The sequence below is a fragment of the Aptenodytes patagonicus genome, chromosome 4, assembly GCF_965638725.1.
Source record: "Aptenodytes patagonicus chromosome 4, bAptPat1.pri.cur, whole genome shotgun sequence".
Classification (NCBI taxonomy): domain Eukaryota; kingdom Metazoa; phylum Chordata; class Aves; order Sphenisciformes; family Spheniscidae; genus Aptenodytes; species Aptenodytes patagonicus.
The window spans coordinates 27,268,734-27,287,056 of record NC_134952.1 but is presented as its reverse complement, the minus strand read 5'-3'; the positions used below and the strand labels follow the sequence as shown (position 1 = coordinate 27,287,056).

General features: G+C 42.5%; 1 protein-coding gene across 10 annotated transcripts in view; it reads left to right on the top strand.

The window, feature by feature from the left end:
* The window catches only part of APBB2 (amyloid beta precursor protein binding family B member 2), a 199,164-nt gene that overhangs the window by 86,981 nt on the left and 93,860 nt on the right, over positions 1–18,323 (top strand). For 5 of the 10 annotated variants that reach the window (XM_076336161.1, XM_076336158.1, XM_076336160.1 and 2 more), the window contains exons 5-6: positions 847–915; positions 5,065–5,865. In XM_076336161.1, the coding sequence (XP_076192276.1) occupies positions 897–915; positions 5,065–5,865 (820 nt within the window). In that variant the 5' untranslated portion in view covers positions 847–896. The remainder of the gene's footprint in view (positions 1–846; positions 916–5,064; positions 5,866–18,323) is intronic. The other 5 variants (XM_076336153.1, XM_076336159.1, XM_076336154.1 and 2 more) reach the window with 1 other exon arrangement.

Below are 18,323 nucleotides of genomic sequence, written 5' to 3'. Positions count from 1 at the left end.
AGTCTTGAGTTGCAATCGTTGTGTAACAGAGGCGTTCTCTTCACCTGCTAAGGCAGAGCCAAACTAACTAGAGCCAAAATGCACAGGACCTGCGGCTGTAGCCCCATGGTGTGAGTTTATCATGAAACATTTTGTACTCAACAGATACCCTTGCAGAAAGGAAATCTGCTGTGTGAAAAGGTTTGTATTCTTTCTTTCCTATGTTTCCTAGACACAAGGGCAGAAATAGTCATAAGTGCATAGAAATACCTTGGCTCCCAGTGTACGTGCCATTCACATCCAAACCAGAGACTTTAAGGCAAAATGGTTTACTTACGAGAAGATGGCCAGGAAAGGGTCCCATACAGAAGCTTGCTGCCTAGCTTGGTTTTTATGATTCCCTCCTGTGGGATCAACCCTGCAGACTATGCTTCTTAGTTTCATATGCTGGATCTCATTCTGCAAATTCTCATGTGAACGTGCCTTACTGCTGTGTCTATTTTTACGAACGCTGCTGTAGTTTCCTGAGTAAGCTGTAGTTTGGCAATTGGGGAAAACCCCAGATTTTCTAATGTCATGAGGTATGTTGATTAAAACTGGAGAATATTGTTGAACTTGTGCTCTTAGTAAAGCGTACGTTAAGAAAAATGTCATAGTTATTTTTAATTACTTGTTCTCATTGCTGTAGACTAGCCTCTCCCATACTTTAATGACTGTCAAATATCATTGAAAGCTCAAAAGATCCTCACTGTTACGTTCCAGGGTTTGTTTAGAATGCTTAACGTCTCTCAGGAGCTTCTGAAATGTGGTATTTTTTTATTTTGTGTTTTCCTTTGGTTTTAATTCTTAAATGATCCCTCTTTTCAGATTTCAAATTATAATCTATTTCCTGATGCATTGCTGACGCCCCGTGAGCCATGTCAGAAGTACTTCCAGGTCAGATGCCCTTTAAAAGATTCTGCTATGCAAATATGTGAAACTTTTCGCTTCTTTTCCTTCTTCTTCCCAGACGCATATTTCGCTTTCATTTTGCACTTATACATGAAAAAGAGCAAGCACTTTCTTTTCTTTTTAACAGTGCCTTTTTGAATAAACTCTCTCTTCACCTTTTTTAAAAACTATTCCTATAGACAATACAATGCAAAAAAAGCCTTATTGGAGGTAGAGACAAATTGGTCGTGCACTGTTTTCTGTTTGCAATGGCATTTTCTCTCTCCTTCTAGCTCTGTAAGGTTTATGACAAGATTGAAAAACATCAATAAAAGCCATTCAAGTAATAATGCTGTTTGTATTATTATGATGCTTAGAAAATTGGGACTGCTTTGTGTTAAACACATTATAGTGGTGAAAGTATATTAATCTATATCTGTAGGTATGTTTCTAAATGTTAGAAGTATGCAGTTGAGACTGTGATTTGTTTTAAAAAGTAAGCAAGCTAAAATCATTAATGAATTGCTGTGGCAGATCTTCTACCTACTTAAGTGCTGTCTTTACGCACCAACATTTTAATAATGTTGTTATTTCCAGTAATGATAACATCCTAATTATTCTTAGTTTTTCACCAGAGTCCAATATTTTTTATTATAATACCCTATTTTTACTCGCTTACAACTTACCACTGTTCACCTGCTTTAGCTGAGATATACGTATCAACTCAATGATTTCTGGTCTGCTTGTCCATTTGTGTTTGCTTTTCAGCGGAAGGCAGAGGAGTTGAAAAAAGGGTGCCCTGTACCAGTAGCGTTGTCCTTGCCGGTTGCCAGGCAGCACGAGGAGCTGCCCAAGCAGGGGGGGACAGGGTCTGCCTGCGGCGGGGTGCCTGGGTGCAGGACCCCTGGCATGGGGTGTTGGTTAGCTGGTAAGCAACTCGGCACCAGTGTGTGTTAGGTACCCCTGCTGCAAGGGAGGCAGGGTCGGTAGGAGAGACAAAATAAAAGATAAGAGAAGTCAGCGATTGGAATTTTGGCCTTGGAATTACAGGCACAGGAAGAAGTTGCATTTCCTTGAAGTTTTTAATTAGAAAGTTGGGATGTGCTTCCTCTGGGAAAAGTCACATGTTTTGGGCATCACCGTTTCCTGTATAAAGAAGAAGGGACAGGCTCTTCTTCCTTATGCTGTTCTACTAGGCAGTCTAGGGTTTTTTTCAGTGCATTTAAGCATTTCCTTGCATTCAGACGTTTTCCTGCACTTTAGTTAGTCCTGGTCTGGTAGAACTTCTGCCCTTGAGATGCAAGACCTGCCCCTTCCTATCTGTATTTCTTATTCTCTTTTTGCCTCTTTTGTTGCTTCCCTTTTTCCCACCTTTATAGCTGTTTCCGAGAGTGGAGAGATGCCGGCTGCGTGTATCCCAGCACCTGGCTGGGAGTGCAGGGTGATGGCCAGTGAGCAGGCGCCTGTCCTTTGAGAGGACAGCCTGCTCCTCTCTGTGCGTGCCTCCTGGTACTGTTTGCAAGTTCATTGATTTGATGAACGGATCATTTGAAAGGGGGTCAGGACGGGAGGTGGTGTCTAGTGAAAGGTTCATTTTGACTTTTTTCTGCTTATGATCATACACCAACCCTGCTTACAAATACAGCTTGGGTCACAAAGACTTCTGGAGGCTTTGGCTCAGTCATTGATCGATGTGCCAATGTTAGTCATAAATCCATGGGGGAGCGTTTATCAAGCAGATTAGTAAAACATAATACATTTTGTTTCCATGTTTCTGTGTGCTTATTCTTACAATATTTTTGATAAGTGAAATGCTAACGGCAGGACACTAGCTAAAGATAATCTGGCAGGCAGATATTTAAGCTTTATCTACAAAGATTATTTTTTAAGAAATTTGTTCAGTGGTAAAAGTAGTGGCAAACATTGCATGAAGCAGCTCACTTGTAACAAAGAACACGAATAAATTTCAGTCTTGTTCCAGATTGCGGCAGTTGTATTTATTGATGAAAAAAATAAATGTTTGTTTTAATTTGCTGAAGCATAAAGTAAAATATAAGCTAGTGAAATCCATAGACACTGTGCAATTCCGTAAGTTCTAAAGGTCAGGCAGTGAGTCAAAATTATCCTGCCCTATTTATTTATTTTTTTTATGCGACTTCTAGATTGTCAGACTTTTAACTGATTCAGAAAAAATATAAAGCAGCCAGTCCATAAACACAGGCCATTTCGTGTTTTTAGATGAAAACCTGTGCTTTCGTAACACTATGTTGGATCAAATGTGACCTTGTTTGCATTAGACTTGGTTGTTTTTAGGCAAGATGAAGAAAGCAACATTTATTGATTTAAGATGTACATTTACAAAGTTCTTTAAATTATGTGATGGTTGTGTTTTAGAAGTCTTTTGTGGCTAAAGCTGAAATTATCTATAGGATGTTTGTTAACTGTTACCTAAGCTGATGGTTTTTGCACAGTGTGCGTGGGGTGATCTGTCTTCTGAAGAATTTGCAGTTGGTCTAGACTGACTGACTGGTGCTTGAGGAAATGGCAGACATGAAAATTTGTAAAATTTAGTTTAAATTCTGTTTTGAACAAGTTTTCGAAGGTGTTCTAGGTGGGTGATTCAGGGAACAAAGAGTATACTTGGTCTGCTTGATTTTAAATGAACCAGAGTGATGGTTGGAAGTGTGTAGCTTTGACAGCACATCAGAGAGAAGGGAACACTAGCAACTATGTCTGCGTTTAGGTAACATTGTGAAGTGCTCCTTTTCACTCCGTTTATGTATATGTTCTTTTAAAACCCATATATTTAATCTCTTGTAAATCTGTACAGCAGTCAGTTCTGTCATATATCAACTATACAAGGATGCAGCACAACTCAGCTGGAATGATCTGTCATCGGCTAGCTCAAATTATAGCTTTTCATTCCTGGATAAGCCCCATACGTTTTTATGTGCAATATAAGCAGTCTGTGATCTGAGAATTAGGAACAACAGAAAGGCTGTTTCATGCTGTGGCAGGTGGGAGTGATTTATTAATTGGCCTCTAATTTGGTTCCCAGGTGTCAAACAACAGTGACTACTACAGTATGTAAATTGAGGTGTTCATGGAATATTTGTGCAGATTAGTGGGAGTCATAAATAGGCAATACAGGAACAAATGATAGTTTTTAAAAAATATACTTCTGATCATTTTTTTCATAGTCTAAAAATCTGTTCCCTCAACAAACTTAATTATTTTTCAAAATGCGAGCTGTGCCCCTGGCTAATAAAAATCAGCAACTTGTCTATAAGTAGACAAAAGAATGATTTTTATTTAACTGTGGAATGTGTATACCCTGTGCTAGGATGTACGTTTTATCCTTAAGTTTGAACTTTGTGAGCTGTAGAAACAGTAAGCCATCTTCATTTCTGGAGCAGCCCTTTTTAAAAGTTGATTGAATTGGAGCAGGATATTTTGTCAAGGGATTCCCCCGCCCCCCAAAATCAAATACAGTATTGTGAAATACTCCTTGTATTCCCTGCCTTCTGACCCTCTACTTCCCCCTTCCAAAAACAAATAAGGAAAAAAAAAAAAAAAAAGACAAAGAGCAGAGAAAATGCAGGTGTTAAGAGGCAACAGCTGACTGGCCAGTAAGGCTTAAATTTAACAGTACTTGAGTTCTACCCTAGATGAAAAAGGACCAGCATCTGCCTGTGGTCTGCTTAGAAATTTCTCAAATTTTCTGCTTCCTAGTGATGAGCACTCAAGGAGTTCTTCCCCTCCTCCTCATTGGAGGTAGGGGTGAAATACTAAAATGAAATGATGGTAAGGATGACTTCTGGACTCCTAGGCATTTGCAAAGGGCACCTCTACTGTCCCCAAGCCTGCCTGCAACAGAATTAGACATGAAAAAACTGCCTTAAAACTGCCTTGTATAGGGTCAAGCTTTCTGCTTTTTCTCAACTTTGTGGTCCTGATGATCTATCTGTATTTTTCTGCCTCTGTTTTTCCTTATTTAATAAGCTAAGCTTTTGTCTATTCTCTTACCTACTTAGGTTGTGGTAATTTTCCTACTATAAAACAATTATGTGAAGTGCCGCATCCCTTTACCAGAAGACCTGGCAAAACAGTGTACATAATGAGTGTGTTTCACGAGTGTTTCTTCTACTTTTCTAGTCGATTCTGGTGTGGACGCATTGGCAGTGTTTATGGCAAGCAGCAGCACGACGGATGTTGTGAACCGCAACAACCCCGCCACCCCGCCAAACACCCTTAACCTGCGCTCCTCTCATAATGAACTTCTGAATGCGGAAATTAGGCACACAGAGACCAAGAACAGCACTCCTCCGAAATGCAGGAAGAAATACGCACTGACTAACATTCAGACAGCCATGGGTCTTTCCGATCCAGCAGCGCAGCCCCTTCTGGGGAACAGCTCTGCCAATATAAAGCTGGTGAAGAATGGAGAAAACCAGCTCAGGAAAGCAGCCGAGCAGGGACAGCAGGATCCCAACAAAAACCTCAGTACCACTGCGGGCATAAACGTAACTTCTGAGAAGTTTGAAGGCAAAGAGCCGATCCCGCAGGATTCTTCTGGCTGTGAAATATTACCCTCGCAGCCAAGGAGGACCAAGAGCTTCCTGAATTACTATGCGGATCTAGAGACATCTGCTAGAGAGCTAGAGCAGAGTTTTGTTGTAATGGAAGATAAATCTGCACAAAGCAACAGCCAGGCTTCTACCGTTATTGTCAATGGGGAAGTCCTGCCCAGGAAACAAAACAAGCTGTCAAGCCCAGAGGATGGCCAAGTTGCCACAGTGTCATCAAGCCCTGAGACTAAGAAAGACCACCCAAAAACTGGGGCCAAAACAGATTGTGCCCTCCACAGGATTCAAAACCTGGCCCCAAGCGATGAGGACTCCAGCTGGACTACGCTGTCCCAGGACAGTGCCTCGCCGAGCTCACCAGACGAAACAGGTATGCAAGTAAAGGCTGCTCACAGCCACTGTTTTAGAAATGCATTGCTTAACTCCTCTCAGCTGGTGGCTGGAAGGAGAGAGGCGATTTAGCGGTGCTTTCAGTGGGGAAGTGGATTGCATTGAAACACAAGTGCTGGGCTTGCGTGCAGCTCCTTGTCTACTTGGGAATGCTTGGCAGCCTCCTGCTCCGTCCTGGCAGCTTTATTGCTGCTTGAGGAAAGGCACCAGCGAATGCTATAGATCAAGGTCCTAAAAATATGGTAATTGCACCTTCTGCTAGTTTAGAAATAATTGCTCTTCGCTAATCAGTGGGTACACATTTTGAGAAGTACATGGAGATGCTAAACTACTGATAGCTGCCTACACACAACAAACAAACTTTTCTGAGCAATAATTTTTAGGTTCAGCAAAAATTTTTACTTTTCAAATTCAAGTTGAATTTGAATTCACTCACAAAATTCAAATCTTTGTGAGTGTCACCCCCTCCGCCCCCAGTCATTTGATTATATTCTTTTATTTTAAAAAAAAGTCCTCCCAAACCTTGGGTCATTTAATTTCTGTGTTTTGTTTCCTTTGTGCAGCAGTTCCATACAGTAACTCAGAAGCTGAAACCATGGCATTTCATGTTTTGGAAGCCTGGGCTCATTAATTATTTGAACAGTAATGATGACTTCTGCATTGGCTCTGTTGTGATTTACAACACATCTCTATTTTTAAAACTGTAGAGATCTCATTTACTCTAGTTAATGGACTTTGTCAATTTTTTTATATCCAAGCCAGTATATAAAGGTACAACTTTGTCAAGATGAGGGGGTGCAATCCAATTCATAAGGGTGACGTGGGGCTAAAGAAGTTTGCCATATATTGTTTGTATTTTAAGTGATTTCATTATTACAGTGCGGAGATTGTATACTGTTTGGAGGCCACCATGGTCCAAATCCACAGCTGCGTTACATGTCAGTCATGCATGATTGTGACAATAGTGATTTTTATTTTAATATGTAGGGGTTTTTTAAAATTGCAACCAGAAATCCCCACTATGTGACATACAATGGATCTTCTGATCTTCTTTTTGATATGTAACAAACCTTTGCTGTTAAGAGAGAAAATTTTCATGAAGTCACCTCTTCATATGCAAAATGAAAAAGTTTTCAGTTTACTAAAATTGCTGTTTGAGTTAATATTATTTCTCAGGATACTTGATATAATATGTGTGACATCACTGATAACACTTTCTGGAGAAACTATCAGTAGGAGTTATATAAATAACTTAATGTTGAGCTTGTTGGCTCCTTCTGTCTTTGTACTTGCCTGAGGTTTGGCAATGAGAAACTGTAGGTAGAAAATTTATATTAAATGAAAACTAAATTAGAGTAATTCCAAGTAGTCTAATTAAATATGGGTGGCCTAAGATGCTAAGAGCTAGCGTAAGTTTTGTTTCTTTTTAAATAATGTGTTTAAAATTTTCTTCCAGCATGTGTATTGCCGCTGTATGGTGTATGAGCTCTTTCAGCACTCAGGAAGGGGGATTTTCTAAGCTGGTTTGAAGTGTTAGCAAGTTTGCTTATTTAAGTAACCAAGCATTAGCTGAGCTGTGGTTTGTTTGCACTACGGAAATAAAGGGGAACTTTCCCCTGCTAAGTATGGGGGGTTTCCTCATTTAAAAAAAAAAAAAAATTAAAAAATATCAATTAATAAAGCCCTCAGAGCTCACCACTCTTCTGAAGCAGAATAAAGGGCTTTTTTAAATTTTACGCTACCTTCACCATACTAGCAACCAATGTATTATAAACAGTTACAGAAAAGCAGATGTCCAGATATCAGTCTCTATAAGAAAAGAGTTAAAAATAAACAGAAAGCCCTAGAAAACCTCAAAATTGCCTTTCAAGATCGAAGTGGTAGAGGTGTTTCTTTCTCATCCATGTGGTTATTGTCAGAGAGCACCAACTAGGACGTAGGACCATCATACTGGATTGGATCACTGGTTTTAAGATGCCTGTATATATAAGTATTCATGGACTCTAAAAACATCCAACTATTGCAACTTAACGGACATCCATCCTTTAGGATTATTGGCTATCCTGAATTTACCTCCACTCTGAGAAAATTATTTCATTGTTTCCAGTTTCTTTCCAAAATGGACTATCATTTGATATAACAGAAGAGAGCTAAGAAATAAGATGTCGAGTTGCCGTGGGTGCCAGGATGGCTTTTGGATGTGGTGAAACAGGCCAGTTTCTCAGGCTCCCCTGCAGCTCCTTCTGGAAGGCTGAAAATGGGGGTGCAAAAAGCAATGCTGCTGGTGTAGAAAAAAGCAGAAATCACAACTGGTGCAAATACCTCCAGACTTACTCGTTTAGGGGCAAATTTTCTAGTTGTTCTCAGGGGCTCCAGCCTTGTAGATTTGAGTGATGTGCCATCCCTAGGCAAGTTCGTATGTCTCCAACGATGTTTGAAGGGTAATAAAATAAGAGGTGAAATAAAAGTTGAGTAAATGAACTGAATGTTCCTTTTTGAGGCAGGGTCAAGAGCAGTTCAGTGTTTTGCATTGTAAACACCTGTGTCTTTCCCATCTCCTTCCCAAGAGTTGCTTGAGTTACTGTGGTGCTGATTAACAAGCATTTACCTCTTACTGTGCCAGGTCAAGCTACGGGAGTTACCTTACTTGCCAAATAACTTGGGTGCTACAGCAGTAGGTGGAGTTGGAAGTACTGAAGGAAAACAAGTAACGCTTGCTGCTTCCCGAAACCCCTTGCACCCTTCTGCCATGCTGGGGACCGAGATGTAGTTTCCCACAAGCAGAAAATGCATCCAGTGCATTTATGTCAGTGGTGGTTGACTGAAAACCCGAGAGATTCCCAGGGGGCTGTATCTAGCCCTTCTGAGGCCATGGAGTAGATGTGAGAACCCACATTTAGGAGTAGGCGAGAAGAAGAAACCTCAGAAAGTAAGGATTGGTGGTCTCTCGGCTCTCTTGTGATTGTCTCATCTGGTTTTAAACATCCCTTCAGTGGAGGTGTTGCCCTAGCCTGCTTGGGCCATATGCTCCAGAGGCACGTGGTGCTTTCCCTTGCAGTAGATCTTTCCAGTCTTTTTAGTGTAATCTTTCATTCCTTGTTGTCCCTATGTGCCAGCATGGGTGAAGGGAAGCCCTCCCGACTGGGGAGTTGTGCAGTGAGCCCTGGTGGTACCCATCCTGGAGGTCCGAGATTTTGGGCATGGCCAGGGCTCCTCACTGCCACTCTATCTGGGTGGGAGGAGAGCATTGCGTGGGGTCTTCATGGCTCTGAGATCTCCAACCCTTGCGTTTATGCTCCAAAAATAAATGTTAGGGACCAAAGGAGAAAGTTATCTGGGAGAAAAATCTGCAAAAGTAGACAGTTTTAATCATACGGCTTCTGGGAAGGGGAAAAAAGATGCAGTTTTGAGAAGAGTTAATCCATTAAAGACTGTAATCTGGCAGATACCTGGAGAATTATTAATGTTCAATCCAGAGATTATATTTAACACTTTAGTATACTCTCCTTTTACTGAGAGGACACTGTTGAAAATGACAGTGTACTACTTCCAGGGCTTCTGAATTGTTTTGTCACCATCTTCCATCTGTTAACACAATTTGTTATTCAAATCCTGGAAAACTTAATGCTGTTTTGTGTTGGGGTTTTTTTGTTTTGTTTTCATGTGTTTTGTTTTGGAGGTATGCAATTCAAAGGCCCTGAAAAATTTACCCTTAAGCTTAATTGTTTGCACTGGGAATGCATCACTGTTCAGATAAAATCACCCTGAACTCTCCTTAGGGCAGGATGCTTTTATTTGTGGTCTAATGAAAAGGTGTTTTCAAGAGACTTGACACTTTTTCTGAATGAGGAGGCAAAAGTAAGACAACCCAATTTAAAGATGCAAAAAAACTGACTGGATATTAAACAAATGTTAAGGTTGTTGATAGTAATGTTGCTAAACAAATGTAATAGTCCATTAATAATGGGGGCACCGAACACCACAAGCACAGTACAGTATAAGAATTGTGTTTTGAGGAAACTCTTCTTTCTCCTCCAAAGAAATGATCTATATCTGCTTCTTGACAAGAACTACATTGACTTGAACTTTCAGAGATTTTTTTTATAAGGACTTTCAGCTTTCCTCCACTGGCCTCCGGACTGACTGCACCCATCCAGCTGACTCTGCTGTCATTCAGAGAGCATGTTGTGGGTTACCAAAGACCAGCTCCAGATGTCTTTAAAATTGCAGATGGCACAGAGCTGGTTTTAAATCAAGGCGAATGCTTCCTCCCCCCTCTTGAGAAAATGTCCTTAGTCTAGTTTTCAAAGGAAATGCATCTTGTGTTATTACACCCTCTACCTACTCTTTGTCTCTATGTATTCACCAGTTTCACCTACATTTTATGAATCGGTGTGTTGCGAACAGCAGGAGTCTAGCGGACACCCCAGAGCCCAAACCTAGGGGAGGATGAGGGTGATGCTAGTGCTGTTTTCTGTTTGTGGCTTTTTTTTTTTTTGAGAAGCAGCTCACCAGAATGTCTGTAGAAGGCAGACATGTTTCTTAAACTTCCTGTCACCTGAGAAACAGTTTCAGTGGTAAATTATCCCTCCTTAGTGAAGTGCAGCTCTCTATGTAATAATCTCTAATGAATTAGGAATCCTGAGAATTCTCTGGGGAAAATAAGGAATTCTGTTTGTCTTAAAGCCAAGAAAAATACTGGAATTTGCTTTTGCTTCCTGTTTGTCCTGGTTTCGGCTGGGATAGTTAATTTTCTTCCTAGTAGCTGGTACAGTGCTGTGTTTTGGATTTAGTATGAGAACAATGTTGATAACACACCGACGTTTTAGCTGTTGCTAAGTAGTGCTTACACTAGTCAAGGACTTTTCAGCTTCCCATGCCCTGCCAGTGAGAAGCTGGGAGGGGGCACAGCCAGGACAGCTGACCCAAACTGGCCAAAGGGATATTCCGTACCATATGACGTCATGCTCAGTATATAAACTGGGGGGAGTTGGCCGGGGGGGCGGTGACCGCTGCTTGGGAACTGGCTGGGCATCGGTCGGCAGGTGGTGAGCAACTGTATTGTGCGTCACTTATTTTGTATATCTTCTATTATTATTATTGTTTATTATTGTTTATTATTATTATTACTATTATTATTATTATTATTATCCCTTCCTTTTCTGTCCTATTAAACTGCCTTTATCTCAACCCACGAATTTTACTTTTTTTCCCCGATTCTCTCCCCATCCCATTGAGGGGGGGGAGTGAGCGAACGGCTGTGTGGTGTTTAGCTGCCTGCTGGGTTAAACCACACCATTTTATCTAAATTTGAACAACCGCCCCTCCTTCCAGATCAGGAGGGGAAATAGCCCCGTGATTAGGAATGTCCCTGAGATGTGGGACACGGTGCTAGAGAGCCGCAGGTTTTCTTGCTCTGGGACAGTCACCCTCCTTGCTCTCCAGAGCTGTGGGAGACTGTGCAGGGGCAGCAGCCTCCTCTGGCTCCCCAGCTTCTCAGCCTTTGGCTTGTACAACGCCTTGTTTCTCCCTGGTCGAAAATGTCATTCAAAGGGGTATCAAAAGTACAAGCGTCCTCTTTTTCAGGGAGCGCCGCCGCTGTATGCGCCTGCCATATAGCAAATGCCTGTCTGCTGCTGGTCTCTGAGCAAATCCAGGAGGCCAGTTTAATAGCTGGTTACAAATAACGAGTTCAACCCGGTGCAGAAAGGACAGCAATGAGACTGGCCCTTGGGGATCAGGAGCATCACTCCTGTAAATAGAGCCTGGTTTTCTGGTAGTATGTCTGGATAGAATAGCCTTCTAATACAATAAAAATTACAGCAAATCATGAACTAGTCAGAAAGATTTATACCAATGATCAAGTTCTGCCTCTGATTTTAACCAGCATCTTTGACAAAATTAAAATGGATGTCCTCTTAAAAGCACCGTTTTTCCTTTGCAGTACCTATCTGATATAGACAACAAGTATGTTATTTACTACAGAACATGTTTTCTGTGTTCCTGAGTGTGGAAAAAGATTTATGGTAGTAGAAATACATTCAAATACACTGTGGATAAACACCAGTCCTATAATACTAGAGGAAGAATATATTATCATCTGTACAATTGTAGGGTTCTAGGTAAACATCCAATTTCCAGATTTTCAGGAGTAAGAGGCTCTAGTGCACACCTGCTATGCATCTTAGCAGCCTATCAACTTTTAATATTGAGCTGGTTTTTTTTAATCCTGCACGTTACTGATAACCACATACCAAGAACAGTGCATGTTTTATAGTCTCAGACTTGACCATTTGCTTACTGCTTATGAAATAGGGAAGGTGTCTATTGGTGTATATCCCCAGTGTTTGTGTAAGTAACATTCTGTATGTGGAGTAACTGTATGTTTATCTTCCTTTTAGCTACCCCTATAAGAGGATTTTAGGGAAGAAAAAGTAAGCCAGTTTAAAAGAAATAAAACCTAAAAGGCCACACAGTTACACAATGTTCACAGTAATGATCAGCATTCAGGGTCTACTGGTAGAAGGTCATAAAATAAATTGAACTTGATTGTAAATTGAACTTGAAAGATGACTCTTTCGGGTACACACTGCTGCTATCAGTAGCACAGGGAGGCCACTTGCTGCGTTTGGGCAGCCAGGTCGGTCTTACCCTGTGGTTCTCAGTGGAGCTACCTAAATCTGTATCTTGAGTACTCGGATCCAAGTGCTCTGACTTGAAACCCAAAGTTTCCATGGTAAAGAGGGGTGATCAGCACCCTTTTGAATTGGGATAGTTAGTAAAACTAGGTATGTAAAAGTGAATTAACGTGCTTAAATTCAGGAATGGGAGGATAGATGTTTTATACAATAGTGATTAGTATGCTTTCCCAAACTCTGTTTGCAATTACCAGAATTTGGGACTATAGAAGAGGCTTCCCAGGATGTGTTCTGTGGTCACAGTTGCAGCTTCATACTTACTCTTTACCAAAAAGATAAAGAACGATTCTTTATTTCATCAGAGCTATTCATTTTTCTCCCTACGGAGGGCTTGATTCAACTGTCTGCCTCGTGTCCCTTGAGGTGCCTGGTGGTGTCCAAGACAGGCAGCAGACAGGAGGCAAGAACTAGGGTTTGCATTCTGGAGGAGCAACCGCAGGCTAAGCAGGATGCACATCAAGTAACACTTACAAATGAATTAACCAGCTGGATAGAGCCTGCAACATCTACCCTGCAGTGCAGAAATGAAATTTGTTCCTTTTCTGGATCTGGCTTTGTTTTAAAAATCACTCTGTATTGGGTTTGCGTGGCAAGGTTTTGGTAGCAGTGGAGGGGCAACAGGGGGTGGCTTCTGTGAGAAGCTGCTAGAAGCTTCCCCTGTGTCCGACAGAGCCAGTGCCAGCCGGCTCCAAGACAGACCCACTGCTGGCCAAGGCTGAGCCCATCAGCAATGGTGGTAGTGTTAAATATGATAACATATTTAAGAAGGGGAAAAAGTTGCTGCGCAACAGCAATGGCAGAGGGAAAGAAGAGTGAGAATATGTGAGAGAAACAACTCTGCAGACACCAAGGTCAGTGAAGAAGGAAGGGGAGGAGGTGCTCCAGAGCAGCCTGTGGTGAAGACCATGGTGAGGCAGGCTGTCCCCCTGCAGCCCATGGAGGTTAACGATGGAGCAGATACCCATCTGCAGCCCCACGCTGGAGCAGGTGGATGCTCGAAGGAGTCTGTGACCTCGTGGGAAGCCCACGCTGGAGCAGGGTCCTGTCAGGACTTGTGGACCCATGGAGAGAGGAGCCCACGCTGGAGCACGTTTGCTGGCAGGACTTGTGACCCTGTGGGGGACTCACACTGGAGCAGCCTGTTCCTGAAGGACTGCACCCCGTGGAAGGGACCCACACTGGAGCAGTTCGTGAAGAACTGTAGCCCGTGGGAAGGACCCACGTTGGAGAAGTTCATGGAGGACTGTCTCCCGTGGGAGGGACCCCATGCTGGAGCAGGGGAAGAGTGTGAGGAGTTCTCCCCCTGAGGAGGAAGGAGCAGCAGAGACAATGTGTGATGAATCGACCGCAACCCCCATTCCCTGTCCCCCTGTGCTGCTTGAGGGGAGGAGGTAGATAAATTGGGAGTGAAGTTGAGCCCAGGAAGAAGGCAGGGGTATGGGGAAGGTGTTCCTAAGATTTGGTTTCATTTCTCATTATCCTACTCTGATTTGATTGGTAATAAATTAAACTAATTTCCCCAAGTCGAGTCTGGTTTTGCCCATGATGGTAATTGGTGAATGATTTCTCCCTGTCCTCATCTTGACCCACGAGCCTTTTGTTGTATTTTCTCTCCCCTGTCCAGCTGAGGAGGGCAGTGATAAAGTGGCTTGGTGAGCACCTGGCATCCAGCCAGGGTCAACCCACCACACGCTCCTTGGTTAATCTCTGCTATATTGTGCCTAAAGGGTCTAGGATGGTTTGTCATATTCTTTCTAAACACAGCTCTCTCCCAGTGTGACATCTCTGCCTGGGTGCTCTGGGGCTGAGGGAGATTGAGTTCAAAGACAGTTGCCTTGTAGTGGCTGCGCTTTGACTACCAAAGCATTGCTGTGCCTAGCTCAGTGCTTTGGCTAAAACACTGTCAAATGTGGCCCTGTCCTAACTGACATAGCTTCATTAATTTTGATGTTAGTCCAGTTGAACTTCTGGCCACTTGATGGGAGTTTAACAAGCTGGCTTATTTTGCTCTTGATATTTCATTTCTTGTTTGGTGCTTGTCTTTTCAGAGACACTTTCCTTGCTAGCGTAGTAAAGCACATAATTCCTAATCCGGACAAAATCAGAGTCCTGCTTTGTATAAGTGCCGTGCTATGATTTTGAGTGTTTTAAAAATGAGTATTTTCTACTCAGTAAAATGTGTAGTTCTGGGGTAAACAAATGTCTGTAGGCCTGGCTGCTGGAACATGTGAAATACCAGCAGGTGAAAGTGAAAGGCAACAACAGGGAATAGAGGTTGTGGTGAGAATGGGGGAAAGTGAAAGGCGACAACGGGGAATAGAGGTTGTGGTGAGAATGCAGGAAAGTGAATGCCAGCGCCGTACTACCACCTGGGTGGAAGCTATAGAGTAGTTCACAAGATCTTCAGAGCACCACAAGTTTCCCCTAACTCCGTAGTGCAGTTTACGTTGATGCATAATGTTAAGAGATATTAGGACGTGCTTTTTATACAGGGCTCATTGTGTGTTGTAGCAAAGTGGAAGACTCTTCTGAGCATCTGTGGGGAAGACTCGAGTTTCAGAAGTGGTGAATAGCTTAATCATGTCTGGTACTTAACCTGAGAAACTATTTTTGGAACTTTTCGAGAGTCTGTCATTTCAGGGATGGACAGGTGTAATTCTGGATCCTGCACGTCCTCTCTGAAGTTGAATGTGTCTTGCTGAAAAAGCTCTTCTTTGCCCAGGATTGTATGTCTTCACAGGTCTCTCCTGAGACCATGGAAAGAATTCAGGTCCAGTCAGACACATGACCAAGCAAGGAGGAAGGGAAAACAAACCACGGAAGAGAAACCAGAGAAGGTAATGGGGAAAAGTCAGGATCCTAATAGCTCTGTCAGAGGGATGGTAAGGCAGGAAGTTGCACAGAACAAAAGCCACCATCAGCTAATATCATACTAACTGCCCCTCCTTAAAAAAAAAAAAAAGTTCCCAGTTCATAAAGCGGTGCAAGTAATAACAAATTACGACCAAAATCAATCCAGTAAACCTCTGTCTCAGCACTTCTGAATGCTGCATAGAACTCAGGCCAAACTTCAGTCTACCTGATTGATGCTTTGAAATGGGTATGGAAATCTCTGGGGAAGGGAAGGAAAAACCAGTGTTACCTTTGGGAGGACTCTTAACCTGCGCCCCCCTGTTTGTTAAGGCAAGCTGAGAACATGGGCGTATTCTGCTAGGCGTGTTCTGTGTGCTCCGGAGCTCTTTGCAGCCTGGTTTGGTGCTTGTTTGTAGTCTTCTGTGCTCCTATATCTCAGCTGCAGGAGGTGTGGTAGAGAACTGGTATTGCCGCTCAGCAGAATGAGTCTCTAGTCTTTACAGTAGCCACTGAACTTTTGGAAGATCTCACATTTGCTGGTGTAGCAGTGATTCACCTAGGTGTACAATGCCAGGGATGGCTGGTACAATTTTGGGAGTTTCCTGCTCAGAAGTGATTCCTGCCTCTTTCCAGCTAAATCCCCTGCAGAGAGGAAACCCAAGTCTGGGCTGCTGTGGTTGTCTCTCTGGGCATCTGCAGCAATACCAGCATTGGGCCTCAGTAGCAGTGGTGAGCTTGTCACACCACTGCTCTCAGCAGAGGAGAAAGCTGATGGGGGAACAAGAAGAGCTGTGGGGTGGGGAGAAAGGTAGGGAGGGTTGGAAGATGGGAGTGTGGCTTGGAGGCTTGTTGAGAGGAGGGACCCACTGGAGGGGGAAGCAAAAGGAGAGTAACTGCAGCTGTGGAGATAAATGAGAACTTAGCAGAAACTGGAGGGAAAGCTGGAATAAGCAGGAGCTGGAAGCAAGCAGGGGTGTTCATAGTAGCTTAGGCAAACAGGACTAGCACAAACACAGCGACAATATATAGGATGGACTAAGATTGAGAGTAAAGCAGCAGAAGTGAGTATTGGGGAATTTGCGTGTGCTTGAGGCTGGGATGTTATTTCACAGCAGTTCTGAAAACTTAAAGCAGGCAAAAACAGGGGAGCTCTGCGTGAAAGTTATTTAATACTGAAGTACTGCTAAGAGAAAGTAAAATCCTAGCTCAGGACTGGATTCAGGCCTTGGTAGAAGGAGATGTCTGTGTCGTGAGGGACACAGACCTAAATTCCCCTCGAGTTCCTGCCCTGGTATATTTGCACCTGTAGGTATTTCTTTTAATCTCCCCAAGTTAGTGGCTCCTTTAGACCCCAGTCTCTTGGTGCACTGGTTCCTCATGTGCTTAACTCTCAGAGAAATCAGCTTTAGCTGATTGAAATTTAATTCAGCTTTAATTAACAACATGGGATTGGCTGAGTTGGGGTTGTGGGTCCCTTGAGTCACAACTGTGCTATTGTAAGCTGTGGTATTAAACACACAGAAACCTATAGCATGTACCACTGAGACGTGGACTAGGTGGTGCTTCAGACAGCCTTGGGTTCGTTGCTGCTGCATCAAGAGAAGGCGGGCAGATTCAGGGCAGTACCGAGCTATCTCTGTGGGCCAGGAGGTCTTGCGTGATGGGACTTAGCATGCTGCAGAGACCTTGCTCTGAACTCAGTCCTTGCTTGAGAGTGGATGTGTGGTCCCTGCCTTAAGGGACATGAAGCCTTTTTTTAAGCAATCCCATGAAAGCACATACATTTGCCATTAAGGCTCAATTGCTTCATTTTGAGATGTATGGAGCCCCTGGGTACTCAGCATTAGGCCGTAAATGTCCAATATCAGGATGCCACAGAGCTCAAGATAATGACATTAAGCAGGTTTCTTGTAGTGTCTGCGATGTGGATTTCTAAAGCCTAGCAGTGCGTGTCCTTTGGTTTGCACAGTAGATTTATCCATGATACTTCAGTGATGTGAAATCCTTGGGGGCAGAGGGGGAGGACAGCCCCAACTCTGAAGCACATACTTTTGCTCCCTGCTCATAGTGTCTCGGGGGCATTTTTATCCATTTTTATATGGCGTTGTGTTACAGGGATTGTTTTTAACCACCATTTGTTCTGTTGATCATTTTATATGTACATCATTTGATACACTGGACTAATTTATTACCAAATATAATTTTCAAGCAAAAGCCTTGAAGTCTCAGAACTATTCATGAAATTGTTTCTTAATGAAACTATTTGTTTTCCTAAACAGTGACATAATTTAATATTACCTAAATTCATTTTTCCTGTTATTTTGTTTTTAATTGCTTTTCAATTGAGATTCTGCAGGGCTAAATTTAAATATGAAACACTGCTTCAGTTACTAAGTCAGAGATAGCTGCAGTGCACTGAGAGATAGGTATCATAGTACTGTCATAATTCTCAAGTAAGGGTTGTAACTCTGTAGAGCACGTTTCTTGTTTGCGCATAACTGATAAAATGCTCTAAATATAAGGTTATGGCTTCTTTTACTTTTTAGAAGTGGATTTTTTGCTCTTTTCCTGAACCTGAGAAGTTTTCAGTAGGAAGGAGCCCATCCTTCCTCCCCTTCTCAAAATGAAAGCCAAAATGCACAACTCCGATTGGCCAAATTAATTTTTAAATTAGAATACATTCCCATTCAGACTTTAATTTAATTTTCCTTCTACTCTGCAAGAAAGAGACAGTTACCCTGGTCATTTTGGCTGACATGATTCTTGGCTTTGCTTAAATTATTGATTATAGCAAGGGGAGGGACTTTACGATGAGAACAGCTCTCTCACTAATAGAAGCCTTTCACTAAATCAGTTTCTACCATTGCTGCAATGCACCTTCGGGTAG